Source organism: Ostrea edulis, chromosome 7, assembly GCF_947568905.1.
Source record: "Ostrea edulis chromosome 7, xbOstEdul1.1, whole genome shotgun sequence".
Classification (NCBI taxonomy): domain Eukaryota; kingdom Metazoa; phylum Mollusca; class Bivalvia; order Ostreida; family Ostreidae; genus Ostrea; species Ostrea edulis.
Genome location: NC_079170.1, coordinates 88,147,713 through 88,164,594, shown reverse-complemented (window position 1 = coordinate 88,164,594; position 16,882 = coordinate 88,147,713). Strand labels below are relative to the sequence as shown.

Genomic DNA, 16,882 nt, shown 5'->3' with positions numbered 1-16,882 from the left:
ATCATCTGACTTTATGACTCAGCCAAAAACAAAACTGAATCCTAGAAATCTGATTATGAATATGAATATACAATATATATGCACTGCTAATCTGTTTTCTGGGAATTTGAAACTTTTTCCACAGAGATAACAAATGCACAGCACCAGGTGCTTTCTTAAGCTTCAATCCAAACCATGCCTTGCATGATAAAGAAAACCATGATAAATACACTTCTAAACAGTGCAATACAAATTATTTTACCTCCCCATGAAAACTCTGGATAAGATATCTTTTTTCAACACAAAATTCTTGCCCCCCCCCCCCTCCCCAATCAGAGCTTTCAGAGATGTCCATGAAGTAGACTGTATCATTGGAAAAATTAACACACCCCCCCCCCCCCAAAAAAAATGTAATTTAGTCTAATTAGCATCAAATGAATTATAAATTTCTTAATGTATATTTTATATGAACTGTTTCTGATTAGGGAGATTAAAAATTGCCTGTTTTCCCCTTACAGTGCTACCCACCATTCTAACCCACACTATAGTTGGTAGATTAGTAATAGGTGAAGAAAAATACAATGTCATGCATTTTATTTGGAGGTAAAATATGTGACATGATGTTACTGTATATAATAATTTCAATTCAATGAGAAAATCTCTTTTATTAATTAATTTTTTTTTTTACAATGAGCATATACACCAAAATTCATGTCAACTAGATCTGGCCCATGAAAAATAAATTTGAAAAGGTTTAAATTTAAAAAAAAAATTCTTGAGAGAATTACAAAACAAAAAATTTAGTCTGGGCATTTTTCTGGTTTGATAAAAGAGAAGAAACAAACATTCTAATTACTTTTCTCTTTTGCACTAATTTTTTTTTCACCATGTCTACAGGTGCAGCTGTTATGTGAATCTCTCTCTGATTTAAAAGACTATAAAATAGATATTCTAAAAACAATAACACAAACACAGTTGTTGATGAAGTGTTCATGCAGTGCACCCTGTCGCAATCATTTAATTCCTTACGCTCTTATTCATGGAATGGCCCAGATTAATGTTGACAAAAGGACCCCAAATATTGCCAAAACCCTAAGTAATGACAATATGATGCCGAATAATGACAAAATGACCCTGAATAATGACAAAATGACCCTAAATAATGACAAAATGATCCCCTAAATATTGACAAAATGACCCTAAATCTTGACAAAATAATCCTGTCAGTGAATATTGACAAAATGACCTTGAACAAAGTATGTGAGGAATTCATTATTGCATATAATTTCATGAGACTCATTTGCAAAATAAGATAGTAAGTTGCTTTTATATTCTTATATTGCTACATACATGTATTAAACTCTTGATCAACAGACGACTTGTGAATTAATGTTCTCACAACGTGACAATTCTTAGAGTTATATTTCACAATATTTTAAGTACTCACATAATATAAGGAATTTACAGAATTGAATATTAACAAAATGGCCCTATATAACACTGACAAAACCAGAGCTACATTAACACGACAACATGTGTACAACAAAGTGTTGTTTCATGTCGACCTGATTTCCTCCTGACAAATGTCCTAGCTATTCTTTATATTCATATTTCTACAAGAATAAATAGTAAGACTACACACACAGATCACGTTTATTTCTGTCGCATTTTGAAATTATCAATCTGTGTGTCCCTGAGACTTCTGTCCTTTTTTTCCCCTTTAATCTAAAACAAGGGGCACTTCAGACACATGCAAACATTAAAAAAAAATTCCAATTTTTGTAATATATGACATTTCATATGTTCACTATCAAAAACTTGAATATTACTTTTCCCCTGTCTATACAGAGAGAAATCTGAACTAGAACTTTGCCATAGTTGACATTCTTCGCCAGGCTTCGAATGCTGTAGGTCCCCCTCATTCCCTGGGGTAATTTACATCGGAGCTGCACACTAGAGTGGTGTCCATTAACAGAATTCACAGATATACTTACTTATTAGCATTGGAATCTGTCTGAGTCATTGGTCCAGAGTCTACAAAAATAAAACCAATCAATATTACTACACTGCATGATGACTAGGTGTCATTCAAGAAATGATCGAATTCCGGTTCTGAAAATACATGAGGGTATGAGCTGCGTATTTCACACCGGTCAGCATACTTCATGAAGCAAGTTATACCGGTATACATTATATGTGTACTACCATGCATCTAACCATACACTTTAGTTTATAATCAGTTTTATTTGTGAAAAAATGTCTTGTTAGAAAAACTTCGCACAGTAACATCCACATTACCATAGTGAACACATAAAACATTCAGGAAAATCTCATTCTCACTAGTACTGGTAAATATATAGGCTAGGTTGAGGAAAAGTCGAACAATAATTGACTTTATAACCATGTTAACAGTACAATGTACATGGAACTGTTCACTGCAGTGCTCATCATGTATGATGTAATTAATTTCTGCTTAATTAAGACCAAATAATTCTAAGAATGAGGACAGACTTGTCTACATGTACTGTTAATTATGTAGTACATTTTGTAGTACTACTGACTCAGACCACACCTGCAAATTCTGCTAAAAATAACATACTTTGAAAAATCTTGAAGTTTTTATACAATTTACGCAATTATCCAGTTACCAAAACCATACCAGGTGTTAAAGTCGTTAAATTCTATCATGTAAAACAAAATCAAAGATATAACCGTCATTAGTGTTTTTCTCCGACACTCTCACATGTGACTCTCAAGGCCTTTCTAAAAACTTAAGAATGTTATCTGGTCTGAACCAATTAACGAGATCATATTTCTCTTGGAGTCTAAAAATAATCATTTTAAACTGAATCTCATTCCTATAAGACTGAAAGTATTAATGGCCTCCCAAATATTTTGTACATGCAAACCTTGTGTGTATTAAATTGATGTAACATTTTGTGCATTGAAGCCAAGATAATGTGTATTTTGTCATTTGGATGTTAGTGATTTAATGCACACATGTATACATTGATCATGTTACATTCTAAAAAAAACTCCACTGAATTTATATACATGTATATATAAGTAAATACATTGGTGTGTGTATGATAAAGATGACACAATCTTTGTTTGCTTTTCTATTGTTTCGGTGCACCTGTGCATCTGACCTACTCAGAAACTGTGACCTTGGTTTTTTTTAAAATGCCACACCTACCTTGACATATAATCTTTATTTAAGTACAGTTTTATCTAAGGAGTCAGTCTCCACCTCGATCTTGTTGTGAAACTCAAACCCAAAACTTATAAGGATCAAGGTGCTCTGCAAAATGTCACTCTTCAATTTAAGTTACATACTAGTTATGATTGAAAGATGTGTCAAAGCTCTCATGGATTTCATCTTCCATTATGAGATCAAACCCACAGCCTGAGAATCATCCATGTAGATTTCAGATTATAATGTTGTACCCAAAAGCACAGGACTGCAGCAAGAGATTCGGGATTTAACACATCATTCCAGGTCTAAATGCATACCCCCAGGTTATTCAAAGATAAAATTTTTAAAATTACATCATTTTACAAGATTACTACTTCCACATCGTATTATTGATAAAAACTGCATACTTCAAAAATAAATGCACACACACCATTACAAGCAATACTGAAACGTAGTCTATCAATCAAAAAACAAGTCCTCAGAAATACTACAAGGTAATTCACATCGTAACAAAAATAAAATTTTACCTTTTTGAGAGCACACCGGTTGACTAAACTCAAGGAATCCTTCATTCCATTCAGTTGTAATGATTACCTCATGTGACCAGAGCCTCAACTCATGAATGAACTCACGAAAAAACAAAAACACAAAATGTCTTAACGCTAAAGCACTCAGAGAAATGAAAGAAAAGTCAAGTGTGTGTGTTTGAAGTCACAGTCGCAAGCGCAGCGCAGCATGAATGAACAATCTTGTTGAACATGTTTTAGATATAAAGCAGTGAAACCTTTTGGTGTTTTGACAATAGGGCTGAGCATGAATCACAGAGCAATTCAAGGTCTAAAATGCCATCCCTCCTCTTGATGCACTTCCTCTGTACGATATATTCATAAATAATTTACAATAGCGCTCTACTTGTGTGAGTGATACAAACAGTTTGCACTGAATCAGTCAGTGCGTCTTTTTGCTGTCAGTGACCAGCCAGTCGATCAGCTGGTGAAGTCCTGAAATCAACATCTTGAACTTCTGACTTTTGACAACCAATGCAGCAGCTCTTCCCATTTTCTGATCACATCTAGAGATAAATGCTAAATGCTTGAAAACCTGCTTCATGTAATTCTTGCATAGACATTTCTCTTTTTTTGAAAATCATTCCCTAGCACCTCCACTTTTATCAAGTTATACTATCCCATCAAACTCAAAGTTATACTATCCCATCAAACTTTCTTAATAGCTTTTCCAAAGTACCCTAAAGGTAAGCACTCAACACTGAAAGATGAACAACATGCACACCATCACAATCTATAATGTAAATCCTGGAATCCCTCGATCTGCTTGTATTTATTATCTTTCAAAGTTTGTTGACCACCTGGTCCCTGCATTAAGACTGACCTATAGCTTAATTTACAGTTAAAGTTCTGCTGGAGTTTCAAATACTTTTCTCTCTCAGTGATTCTTCACTAAAACTGAAGATTTTTGATAGCAAGTTTTAAATTTCCAATGTCAGAAGGTTATTATACAATCTGAAGTAGCTTTTAACCATTACAACTTTTTTAGGTGAGTTATATTTCTGTAAGTGCCAATAGATAAAATATGCATATACACACACATTCAGCACAGTCATACGATAACCATGTAATCTAAGGTCTTTCCTGAGTTCATGAAGTTGATATAGTAACTTATTTTATATTCAATATTTACATGAAAGTTTTGTAAATAATAACTGTTAGCTAGTGCAATACTTATCCTCATATACAAACTTATGCTTTTGTTTCAACGAGTAAAAGACAAATTCATTTTTCTAAAACACAAGTTTGACCTGGAATTGAAAGTTTCTTATTTTCTAATGATTTTATGCATACAAGCACTGAAATACATACATAAAGCATACACTAGTCTACAACTAAGAGATTAATGATTGCACTTACATCAAAAGAAAGATTCTAACTTAGATTTTGTCATGGCAAATCCTGGACTCATTTCATGCAAATACACTTCTTAATATCTATATCTTTATTGTTGAAGATTGTGTCTTATACGGCCCACAAATATCACTACTGGACGTGTTTAAACTGCATGGCACATTATCATAAAATGTTCTGCCTTAACATTTACAGGAAAATTATTTCTCTGAGTGTCAACATCAGCTGGTTCCAATGATTACCGGTACCAGCCTTTAGTCCCTTCATGTGAACATCAGACTCTGAAGTCCATTATGTGAACACCATGGCTGAGCAGAGGTCCTTTATCATGTTCCCATGAACACCTGGCTCAGAGTCTGAGGCCCTTCATGTGAACACCAGGCTCTGAGGTCCTTCATGTGAACACCAGGCTCTGAGGCCCTTCATGTGAACTGTGACTATAGGCTCAGAGTCTGAGGCCCTACATGTGAACACCAAGCTTTGAGGCCCTTCATGTGAACACCAAACTCTGTGGTCCTTCTTGTGAACACTAGGCTCAGAGTCTGAGGCCCTACATGAGAACACCAAGCTCTGAGGTCCTTCATGTGAACACTAGGCTCAGAGTCTGAGGCCCTACATGTGAACACCAAGCTCTGAGGCCCTTCATGTGAACACCAGGCTCTGATATCCTTCATATGAACTCAAGGCTCTGCAGTCCTTCATATGAACACCAAGCTGAGCTAGGTCCTTCATGTGAACACTATGCAGGCTCTGAGTCTGTTCATGTGAATACAAGGATCTAAAGCCCTTTACGTGAGCACCAGGTTCTGAGGCCATGCATAAAGCTACACATATGAAGGACTATACCTTAATATCAAAGTTAGTTGACCTCATCTCCCAGCAGGGTTTGACATTTACATTTTTTAGCACTATAGACCAGTCCGACAACTTCAAATGATTTTTACTAGACCTGACCAAACTTTGCAGAAAAAATAAAAACAGTCTTATGGTTTTTCCATTCAATAAATTCTATTTTTAACTTTTAAAATGACAAACAACTTTCTCCATATTCAATTGTCTCATATAGAAATATCCTTCCTTGTTGTATCTTTTACAAGCAGTACATACTTCTTTAAATTCTACTAATAGAAATCATTTAGTCCATTTTATAGAATAAAACAATCTCAACTGTTTCTTTTTTTTTATTTATTAGCCTGCTTTGTTTCCTTTTCGTTTTATTTTTTTTCTCTGAGACATCTTTCTATGAGGACGAGAAGCTGTAAAAATGGCTGTTTACAATGCAATTTGATATTAAAAACTTTTCTCATATACTGTTTTTAAATCAAAATGAATTCAATTTATTTATCTATTTATCTAAAACAAAAATTTACACACATTTACATTTCTAATTAACAATGAGTAAATGTAGTAAAACATCAATTCTGACAGCGACTTTTCTATTACAACTAAATATAGACATTACGTCATCAAGCGGCTTAAATTTGTTTGCAAATTAAAGAGTTGCTCTTTTTTTATACTTATTTTTTAGTTAGGAAGAAAATATCTTATGGTTTAAAATAAAGTTTCTTGTTCACAACACGACCAGTCGAACTAGGAAACCAACATTTTACCCGACTGGAAATATCACACGGATTTTTTTAGGGTCTGTAGAGGGCTGAAATTCGGCCCCATTCCCAATGCTGAAAAGCAGGTGTTTTTCCCAAAATGATGCCTAAATAATGATCATTTATCAACTTCTAGTGCAAATTGATGAGAATATTCCATGAGGGGCCATCCAACTTCAGTGCCACTCTGTTGCAAAAAATTTGTGAGTTTTTTCTCTGCCAAAGACTGGAAATTAAAGCTTGTTTAAGCCAGCCACATTGATAATAAAATATCAAATGGTTAACTTTTTGCTTGTTTTTCTTATTCATTTGTCTGAAACAAATTTCCCAATTTCAATCAAATATAGCTATTTTCCCCAAACTTTAAGGCCCTGGCCCCTATACTCAAGCCCGCCCCGGGTAAAAAAATCCCAGTATCATTTAGTAGAGTCAGTTGGTTGGACGTGCCTTAAGTGTCAAACCCTGCCCTGTGTTATGATCTTTGAGTCCATTCTCATCAGATCAGTCAGAAATTCGCAGGTCATCTGCTTCATGGCAGGTAAAAGTTCCCTTCATAACTCAGCATTATAGGCCGGTAAAAGCTCCCTTCATATCTCAGCATTATGGGCCGGGAAAAGCTCCCTTCATATCTCAGCATTAAGGGCCAGCTGAGCTACCGAGGCCTAATTTTGTAGTACTATACCTAAATGTCTGTTCCCCTCAAGAACAGTAATTAATGATCAACATTGCAGTTTTCAGACAAACCCTACACCATCAGCATGATTCACAGAACTGCACGAAATGGAGTCGACCGCCCATGTGAACAACTTTCTCCTCAATCAGACTGTTTGATTTCACTGCTCTAGCTTTCATGTCTAAACTGATAAAAGGCATATTACAATATGTTCTCCCTTTGTTCTGATGATTTTATTCCATCACACACATCAGTTGTGGAGAATTAAATTATTACATGTTCTGGCACACCACCATCAGTATATTTCATTTTAATTCATTCAGTGGTAGAGTCTACAGATGAGATTCTATACTGACTGTATAAATAACAAAGTCTTTATGACAGAGATATACTTTCTTTGAGATAGTCTGTTCATTTACTTTGAGATAACCTGTTCATTTACTTTGAGATAATCTGTTCATTTATGGAGAGTGATACTTGTAACTAAAACTTCCTGTATCGTCTCATGAAGTCACTAAATAAACTATCAGTGTTATTATGAAAACTAGTTTTACTGTATAGATACATGTATATGTACAAACTTTAAAGGTGACACAGTCAAGGATAAATTCACTTCCTCGGGCAAAAAAAACAACCAAAACAACAACATTGTGTTTCCACTAACATCCAAGACAAAATTAGGGTATAGGTACATTCATCATTGTAGGAACAAATTAAATATGTTTTTCTCAAACTTTATTTTCAGAGTACACAATAAAACTTGATATGTCGAATTATCTGAGCCTCTGAAGAAAATACATGTGACAACTCCAAAACAATGTTTATTCAATAATCTCTTGAACAATTTGTTTTTTAAAAACGTTGTGGGGGTAGAGTTATAATTTAGGGGCAGTCACAAACACAGCAAGTTTTATTTTAGACTTAATGCTTTAAGAGGTAGTGTGTGTGTACAATGATCAGATGATGTGAGAGCGTACTGTTCAGAGATAGGACAAAAGGAAACAAATACTAGCATCTTTAACCACAGACTGTGACACTGTAATATCCCCCATTATTTATTCATGTCATAGTAACCTCTGTAACTTCAAATTCAAGAGAGAGATAGAAAGAGAGAGATTGATAAACAGAAAGAGACAGATTGAGAAAGACGGACACCGAAAGATATATATTAGAGTATAAGACAGAAAGATACAGACAGAGTGAAGACATAAAGAGACACACAGAGAGAAACAAACACAGAGTGACAAACAGAGACTAATAGACAGTGAGAGAGAGAGAGAGAGGGAGAGAGAGAGAGAGAGAGAGAGAGAGAGAGAGAGAGAGAGAGAGAGAGAGAGAGAGAGAGAGAGAGGGAGAGAGAGAGAGAGAGAGAAAGAGAGAGAGAGAGAGAGACAAACACAGAGAGTGACAAACAGAGACTAACAGACAGTGAGAGAGAGAGGGAGAGGGAGAGAGAGAGAGAGAGAGGAGAGAGAGAGAGAGAGAGAGAGAGAGAGAGAGAGAGAGAGAGGGGGAGGGAGGGAGAGAGAGAGAGAGAGAGGGGAGAGAGAGAGAGAGAGAGAGAGAGAGAGAGAGAGAGAGAGAGAGAGAGACAAACACAGAGTGACAAACAGAGACTAATAGACAGTGAGAGAGAGAGAGAGAGAGAGAGAGAGAGAGAGAGAGAGAGAGAGAGAGAGAGAGAGACAAACACAGAGAGTGACAAATAGAGACTAATAGACAGTGAGAGAGAGAGAGGGAGGGAGAGATTTCAAAGAAATGAGATACATACAGCTATAAAGATTCGGTTAATTGTTCAACGAACTGAAATATTTTGTAGGGACATTAAAAATCTTGATGACTTTAATTTGGACATTTGTTGGTATCTTTGAGTTTCTTCATTTCGACCAGCCCTTGTTATTCAGAGCTTCTACTACTGTGTAAATGCACACTTTCATACACTATACAAACATTTAACTATATCAATTCATTTTGGAGAAGGCAAAGAAATATATTTTTAAAGATTGTTATTAAATTCATACCCCTATCTCACATAGGAAACTTCTGAACCTGTAGGGACAGAATTTGAGTACATGCTAATCACTAATTAGTTAGAATTGTAACCTAATTGTGTAACATGACTTACATCGTTAGTTGTTAAAAAGGGTCCCTAGGACATCTGTCAATAGCGATTAAACATTCTATACAATTTTGCTACGTACATCAAGCACATTGGGTTATCTTATGATAAATCAAAACAAGTTTTCATATGCCATCAAGCATCTGAGGAAATTCGGAAATTTAAAAAAAGTCCACATGACATCACTGCTTTAAATAACCATTCCTCAGAATAAACAAGTCTGCAGCTTAAGATTTTGCTCTTTTCATTGCTATTTAGACATTTAAATTCACATGTTTCCACTACGTTAGTCAAACTGTGTTTGTATTTGCTCCAGGCTCTGTGAAAAGCGCTCTAATCTTAGCTAGCTAAGCGATGTTAAATTTAAAAAACTTACCCGACTCCATATTAATTATGGATTCATTCGAAAACTCCCGGGGTTTTATCCATCATTATAAACTGGGTTATGTAATTATATCCGAATAGCTACTGTATCGCGCTAATTACTCGCAATTTGCATAGGAAGACAGCACTTGATTTCAAGAGGGTTTGACAACGCACTGGTTCTCTGTTTTACTTCCGTTTTTGAGTCACGTGATCAAAATATTTGTGTTACGGCACTGATCAGCTGGAGGGTGGATCTACAATTTTTTTTTTAATTTACCTGGCGTATCGACAATCGGTAAGGTAGACTCGATGATGGACTTGCTTAAGTCTCTATGTTGTTTTTATTACTTTATCATTTCGTCCAATGCTGTACTGTGTTTCAGAAATCTAAATAGCTGCTCTCTACTATCGGATAGATTCTATATGTCACGAAACATATGTTTGGCATTATTAAAAAGTATTAAAGAGAGCACTGATTATTTGACATAGAGACTTGAGCAAGTCTAACTCGATGAGTCAGAGCTGAAGTTGATACACAATAAGTATTGAGGGTATGATACTGTGTTAACCGGGTTCTTTAGAAGGGATGTAATACATAATTTTTCAAGTAACCCAAGCAAATGATTTTCTTTTGAACAACTTTACTTTCGATTCACAGGCACTCGACGTTTTAAATATCTATAATAAAAAACATTGTCTTCCTGTAAACATAATATTACCTTGTCAATATTATGTTTACAGGAAGACAATTTTTTTAATTATAGATATTTAAAACGTCGAGTGCCTGTGTTTCGATTCCATCGTCGGAAGTCCATGGTCTGTTTCGCAGTAGCAAGACAGACCGTTGGTTTCCGGTGCTATACTGTTAACAGAGGGTGTGTGGGTCTATCTCTGTGACTGGGCGTGGGTTTCCGTGGGTTCCCGGTGCTATACTGTTAACAGAGGGTGTGTGGGTCTATCTCTATGACTGGGCGTGGGTTTCCGTGGGTTCCCGGTGCTATACTGTTAACAGAGGGTGTGTGGGTCTATTTCTGTGACTGGGTGGCGTAATCCTTGTGTCGGGTTCCTACATTGTAGATCATGCAGAGGTGCCTGGAGGACTGCGTCCTAATTCTCCGTGTACCACTAGGACCTAGCTACTTCCTGGTGACTTAACTTTATCTACCCTAGACCTTAAAATTCCCTTCCTTGCCGTGCTGCTTTTGTCTCGGTTGTCGTTTCTCTGATTCTTACTTCGGCGATAGTGGCGATTTATAGTGCAGACTGCCCAGTAGCTAGGGGCCCTAGCTGCTACACTAGGTCTGTTGCAGCGAGGTCGACCCTCGGATCCCCTGGGAACGGGGGGGGGGGGGGGGTGATTCTCACTTCTCCGAGCTACCGCAGCTTATATACTGTACATATACCGTTTTGGTAATGGACCGGTCCAATATACAAGGGTGGTTGGGTTGTTTCATTATTTGGAGTCTTTCTAAGATCCTCACACCACCCCGCCTTATCATTACATTACCCACGCCTTTGATATCATGCGTCTCGCATGTCCCTTGATAAATTACAACATAACATTGGTTTTTCTGGCATGAAAACGTGTATTTTAAAGTAACTAACTATTACTATTTCAGATAAATCTCATGTTAAAAGTAGTGAGACATTCCACTCGCTTAATTCCTGGTAAGACAGGTGCTGTCGTCCTTTCGTATGTTCTTCCCGCTTCAAAAATTGTATTGTCAAAGGCCATGATCAACCCATCAGGATCTTCCTGCTAATTCTCCACGGTCACAAAGGTCACATTCAAACTCTCTTGTGAATATCAACAAGCTAAAATATAATCACCACTTCGTCTTTGGGTGGGAGGCGGATACGGAATGTGGCACGCAAAATCCCGGTTTTCTCCGTGTAACCTTAGTCACTGTCATCATGAATTCTCTATGTGTAAAGAACCAAAACTAAATATACATTGATACATCTGAACTGTATAATCAAACTCGTAAATTTCGGAAAGACAAGTGGATCTTTTTGCGCTGCTAAAATGATCATAATACGCTAATTATTTCTCATTTAACTCTGAATTCCCCGATAAATCTATTTGAGGTTCCCCACTGTAATTTTCAGAATCAACTACTTGGTGTTTTTTTCCTGAACACATTGCTAAGACATCGGCACCATAGTATGCTCATCTTAACCCCGTAAGTACACGTACAACGAGTGGCTCTGTATATGTACCATTATCTTTTCTGATTTTGTACGCAACATATCAGTATGCTGTACGTAACAGATCAGTATGTTGTACGTAACAGATCAGTATGTTGTACGTAACATATCAGTATGTTGTACGTAACATATCAGTATGTTGTACGTAACATATCAGTATGTTGTACGTAACATATCAGTATGTTGTACGTAACATATCAGTATGTTGTATATATATACATGTAACATATCAGTATGTTGTATGTATATACATGTAACATATCAGTATGTTGTACGTAACAGATCAGTATGTTGTACGTAACATATCAGTATGTTGTATGTATATACATGTAACATATCAGTATGTTGTATGTATATACATATAACATATCAGTATGCTGTACGTAACAGATCAGTATGTTGTACGTAACATATCAGTATGTTGTATGTATATACATGTAACATATCAGTATGTTGTATGTATAAACATGTAACAGATCAGTATGCTGTACGTAACAGATCAGTATGTTGTACGTAACATATCAGTATGTTGTACGTACATATCAGTATGTTGCTATACAATAATGTAGGGACCATACCAAAAGCTCAAAAGCTTTACTGACTTCCCAGTACTTCTGTGTGGGATATATACTCTATCTCCTACTTTAAAAAAAAAAAAACGATCACATTCTGATTAATTGTGGTACCTCTCTTGACGTAACATCGATTGACATGCATGTCTATGTGCCTCTTCTAAGGTTTCTCGTAGGTTCATTACATGTGCGTGTGTATTATCTGCTTCATGCTGTTTCGAAGTTTATATCTGATGTCTAATGGAATTGGTTTCTCCCGTCCTAACGTAAGCATTAATGGACCAGTATGCATGCCATGAGAACATATAGATGGTCCATCTCCCAGTCTTGTCTGTAGTAGGACATTGCTTGTCATTTGCAGCTATGACTTAAATTTTGTTTCAATCTGTTTAGATCCGTGTGAATAACTCCGCGTCCTATTTTGCGGCAGTGTTGAAATTGTTGAAATATGTTTTCCGCTTCAGTATAATGAATAAAGCTTACTTATATGGTGGTCTAATTTATATAATGAGTTTAGAATTTGTCCTTTTTTGGACTATTTCGCTTTACCAAATATGGAAATCGTTACCAAATATGGAGAAAAATCATGGTCAGGTGATTATGTTTAAATAACTTATACATTGTAGGTCAACAAATATCTATATATTATGTATGAACCCTAACCCTAACTTACAGGTCAACAAATATCTATATATATTCTTTAGTTTGTTAAACGGAAGATAAAGGTAGAAAACATTGCAGGAAAAAATGCATTTTACTATTTTGATTCTAGAGATCAAAGGCAAACACACTACAAATGTAAACGTTTTGCGTTTGATTCCTAAAACCCCCTTATCATTATACTACATATTGAGTGATTCATGTTGCCTTAGTTGATTCCTAAAACCCCCTTATCATTATACTACATATTGAGTGATTCATGTTGCCTTAGTTGCAAAGTCCCGAATGAAATTGAAATCCCCTGGCATTTACATTTTTGACCGCGCACGCGATATATATATTTCATAAAGTGAACATGCAGATAAATGATTTTGCAGTTACCCCCCTTACACCAAAAGATCTATGCGGTCCTACGCTTCACATAATATAGCACTTGCAAAGCTCAAGTTAGGTAAAGCAGTTGGGCTTGATCTAATTTCAAATGAAATGCTAAAATGTAGTCAAAATTACTTAATCCCATGTTTGAGAAAAATATTCAATACCTGTTTTAAAAATGGGGTTTACCCAAAGATATGGGCCGATGGCTATATCTCTCCAATTTATAAATCCGAGGACCCCAACGACCCAGCAAACTACAGAGGCATAACTATAACAAGCTGCATTGGTAAATTATTTAACTCTATACTTAATAACAGATTAGATTTGTACTTGTGGAAGAATAATCTAATTCATAATTCCCAAATAGGATTTACAAAACATGCACAAACTGCTGATCATGTCTTTATCTTGAAAACCTTGATAGATAAATATTGCAATACCAAAGAAGGTAGGCTTTATACATGTTTCATTGACTTCCGTAAGGCTTTTGATAGTGTAATACACACTGGTTTGAAACTAAAACTGCTGAATATGAATTGGCAGTTATTTTTACAACATTATCAAGGATATGTACAGGAATTCTAAAGCATGTGTTAGAATCGGAAATAGTCTTACTGATCCATTTTTGATTAACCTTGGTGTAAGACAGGGGGACAATTTAAGTCCCTCTCTGTTCAAAATCTTCATTAATGACTTTCCATTATATCTCGAAAAATGTATAGATACTGTATCACTTCAAAAAGAAAATTTAAATTGTTTAATGTATGCAGACGATATAGTAATAATGTCAACATCAGCAGAGGGTTTACAACAGAGAATAGATATTTTAGAAACATACTGTAATGACTGGTGTCTGAATGTCAATGTTAAGAAAACAAAAGTTATTGTCTTTAACAAGGCTGGGAGAATACTGCAGTGTAAATTTAAATTTCAGAACAAACATATTGAATGTAGACCTTATTATAAATACTTGGGTACCCTTTTTTCTGCATCTGGCAGTTTTAGTACCGCTAAATCTGAACTATATAACACAGCCCTCAAAGGATTTTATAAATTGAAAAAAGACTTTTTATGTTTAGCACCAGGAATTAAAACAAGTACTCATCTCTTTGACCACACAATAAAACCAATTTTATTATATAATTCTGAAATATGGGGTGGATACATAGGTTCATGGAATAAATTAAAATCATCACCATTTGATCCAGACAAACTTTTTAAATCACTTCACTGTGAGAAGCTTCATCATAAATATTGTAAATGTATTCTGGGTGTACATAAGAAAAGTACAAATTTTGCTGTACTATCAGAATTGGGGAGATTTCCTCTACATCATGATATTTTGAAATCAATCATTTGTTATTGGTACAGGCTTGAAAACCAAAATGAATTTAAACTACTTAAGGATGCTTATCTATGTAGTAAATCTTTACATTTAAACAGCAAACTGTCATGGTACTCACTAGTAGAAAAAGCTTTAGAATATATTAAAATTGGATATCCGTTAAGAGATTTTAGTCAGTATAGATTTAAGAAAATTGTAAAGAAATTACTCTGTGATAAATACACTGAAACCTGGTACAATAATCGAAATAAATTAATTGATGGGAAACTGTGCACTTATTTTAAGCTTAAGGAGCACTTTGGTTTTGAGAACTATCTTAATGAAATTAAAAATTTTGATATTAGGCGATGTATTTGTAAGTTATGGATATCAGCTCATAAATTAATGATTGAAGTTGGTAGATATTCTGGTATTACTAGGAATGAACGAATATGTAACAAATGCAACTCCGGTTTATTAGGTGATGAGATCCATTTTTTGATTAAATGTGAAAAGTTTGCTGATGAAAGAAAATCTTTTTGTGGTGCTATAGAAAAAACAGTTAAAATTTTTACCAAACTCAATGATGAACAAAAATTCATTTACATACCATGTTCTGAAGAGCCATCCATTCTAAATATAACTGGAAAATTTATTTTGAACAATATATGACACTGTATTTGTATATAACTATGTGTTATTTAATCACTTCTTTCTTTACTTGTATATGTATATGTACATTATTTGTATGTATTTTCATGCTGCCCCTTGAGGGCCCTTGATTGGAAATAAATATAGTTCAGTTCTATAACTATACTATGATAATATAGCATTGAGATCGAGGTTTAGCAGGTTGTAAACAAATGCTGAAAACAAAATGATTTTGTGGAGAACACTATTTCCTCAAATTGTTGGGTTGGGAAAGAAGAAAAAAAGCGAAAAAAGCAGACACAGCACGATGAAATCGTGTGAGATGATATAAATATAATCAGGCACGTTGTATCGTTTTTCAAGCAAAAAATAAAGGGGGGGGGGGGGGGCGGAGAAAAGGTTTACTTTAAAATTAATTGAAAATTCTTATCAAGTAAATTTTTTTTTTGTAAATAAAATCTCTAAATTCTAAATCCTGGGGTAAGGGGACATGGGTGGACAATTAGTTTCAATTCTTCGGTTAATTTTGCATTTCCGTGTTGATTCACTAAGTATTATTAGAGCTGTATTTACAAAAGGCCATGAACCAACCTATAGATCCAACTTTGAACGTAAAAATGGTTAACATTGTCTGTAATAAGTGAAAAAAGAACGATGTCGAAAAAGTGTGGGGCTAGCCTCCACCCCTTATCAGGCGCGTAGCTACGTTTACGTCAAAACGCCCGGGCGTACACCCCCCCCCCCCCCAAAAAAAAAAACCCCTATTAAATGCTACAAACATAGGTGAAAAATAAGTGTCTGCAGTATCTGCGGTACATTAGTCTCCCCCGGACCCCCTACCAGGGCCCTGCCCTGGACCCGCTGGGGGCCTTAATTGAGTGGCCCCAGACCCCTCGCCGTACAATAGGCGTACACATTAATTAACTCAGGCTACGCCACTGCTTATTGCTACAATGTACATACATGTATACGTGTCTGCAATGCAGGTCGAGCTGTTCAATGTAAGCTGATAGAGTGAATCACACATGAAAAAAGAAAACAGATTTCAACAGAAAAATTACATTATTTAAGGATTCGAGATGCATGTATTTAATATGTTCCATTCGCCCATTTGCCAAGGTGAAACAGTATAGTAAACAATTTAATAATGAACATGCGTGGGTTGCACATGTAATTTCTGGCATATCTGATTATGTTTTGGTCGTCGGAAATATTTGTTAAAATTAACAATGA

The 16,882-nt window shown here is 35.5% G+C and overlaps 1 protein-coding gene across 4 annotated transcripts in view; it reads right to left on the bottom strand.

The window, feature by feature from the left end:
• The window catches only part of LOC125654179 (FYVE, RhoGEF and PH domain-containing protein 6-like), a 48,351-nt gene extending 38,279 nt beyond the window's left edge, over positions 1–10,072 (bottom strand). For 2 of the 4 annotated variants that reach the window (XM_056145554.1, XM_056145555.1), the window contains exons 1-2: positions 3,703–4,242; positions 1,974–2,013 (exon numbers count right to left, since the gene is read on the bottom strand). In XM_056145554.1, coding sequence (XP_056001529.1) covers positions 1,974–2,002 — 29 coding nt within the window. In that variant the 5' untranslated portion in view covers positions 2,003–2,013; positions 3,703–4,242. Of the gene's footprint in view, positions 1–1,973; positions 2,014–3,702; positions 4,243–9,866 lie in introns of those variants that run through there. The other 2 variants (XM_056145553.1, XM_048883985.2) reach the window with 2 other exon arrangements.
• Between the last annotated feature and the right edge of the window lie 6,810 nt (positions 10,073–16,882).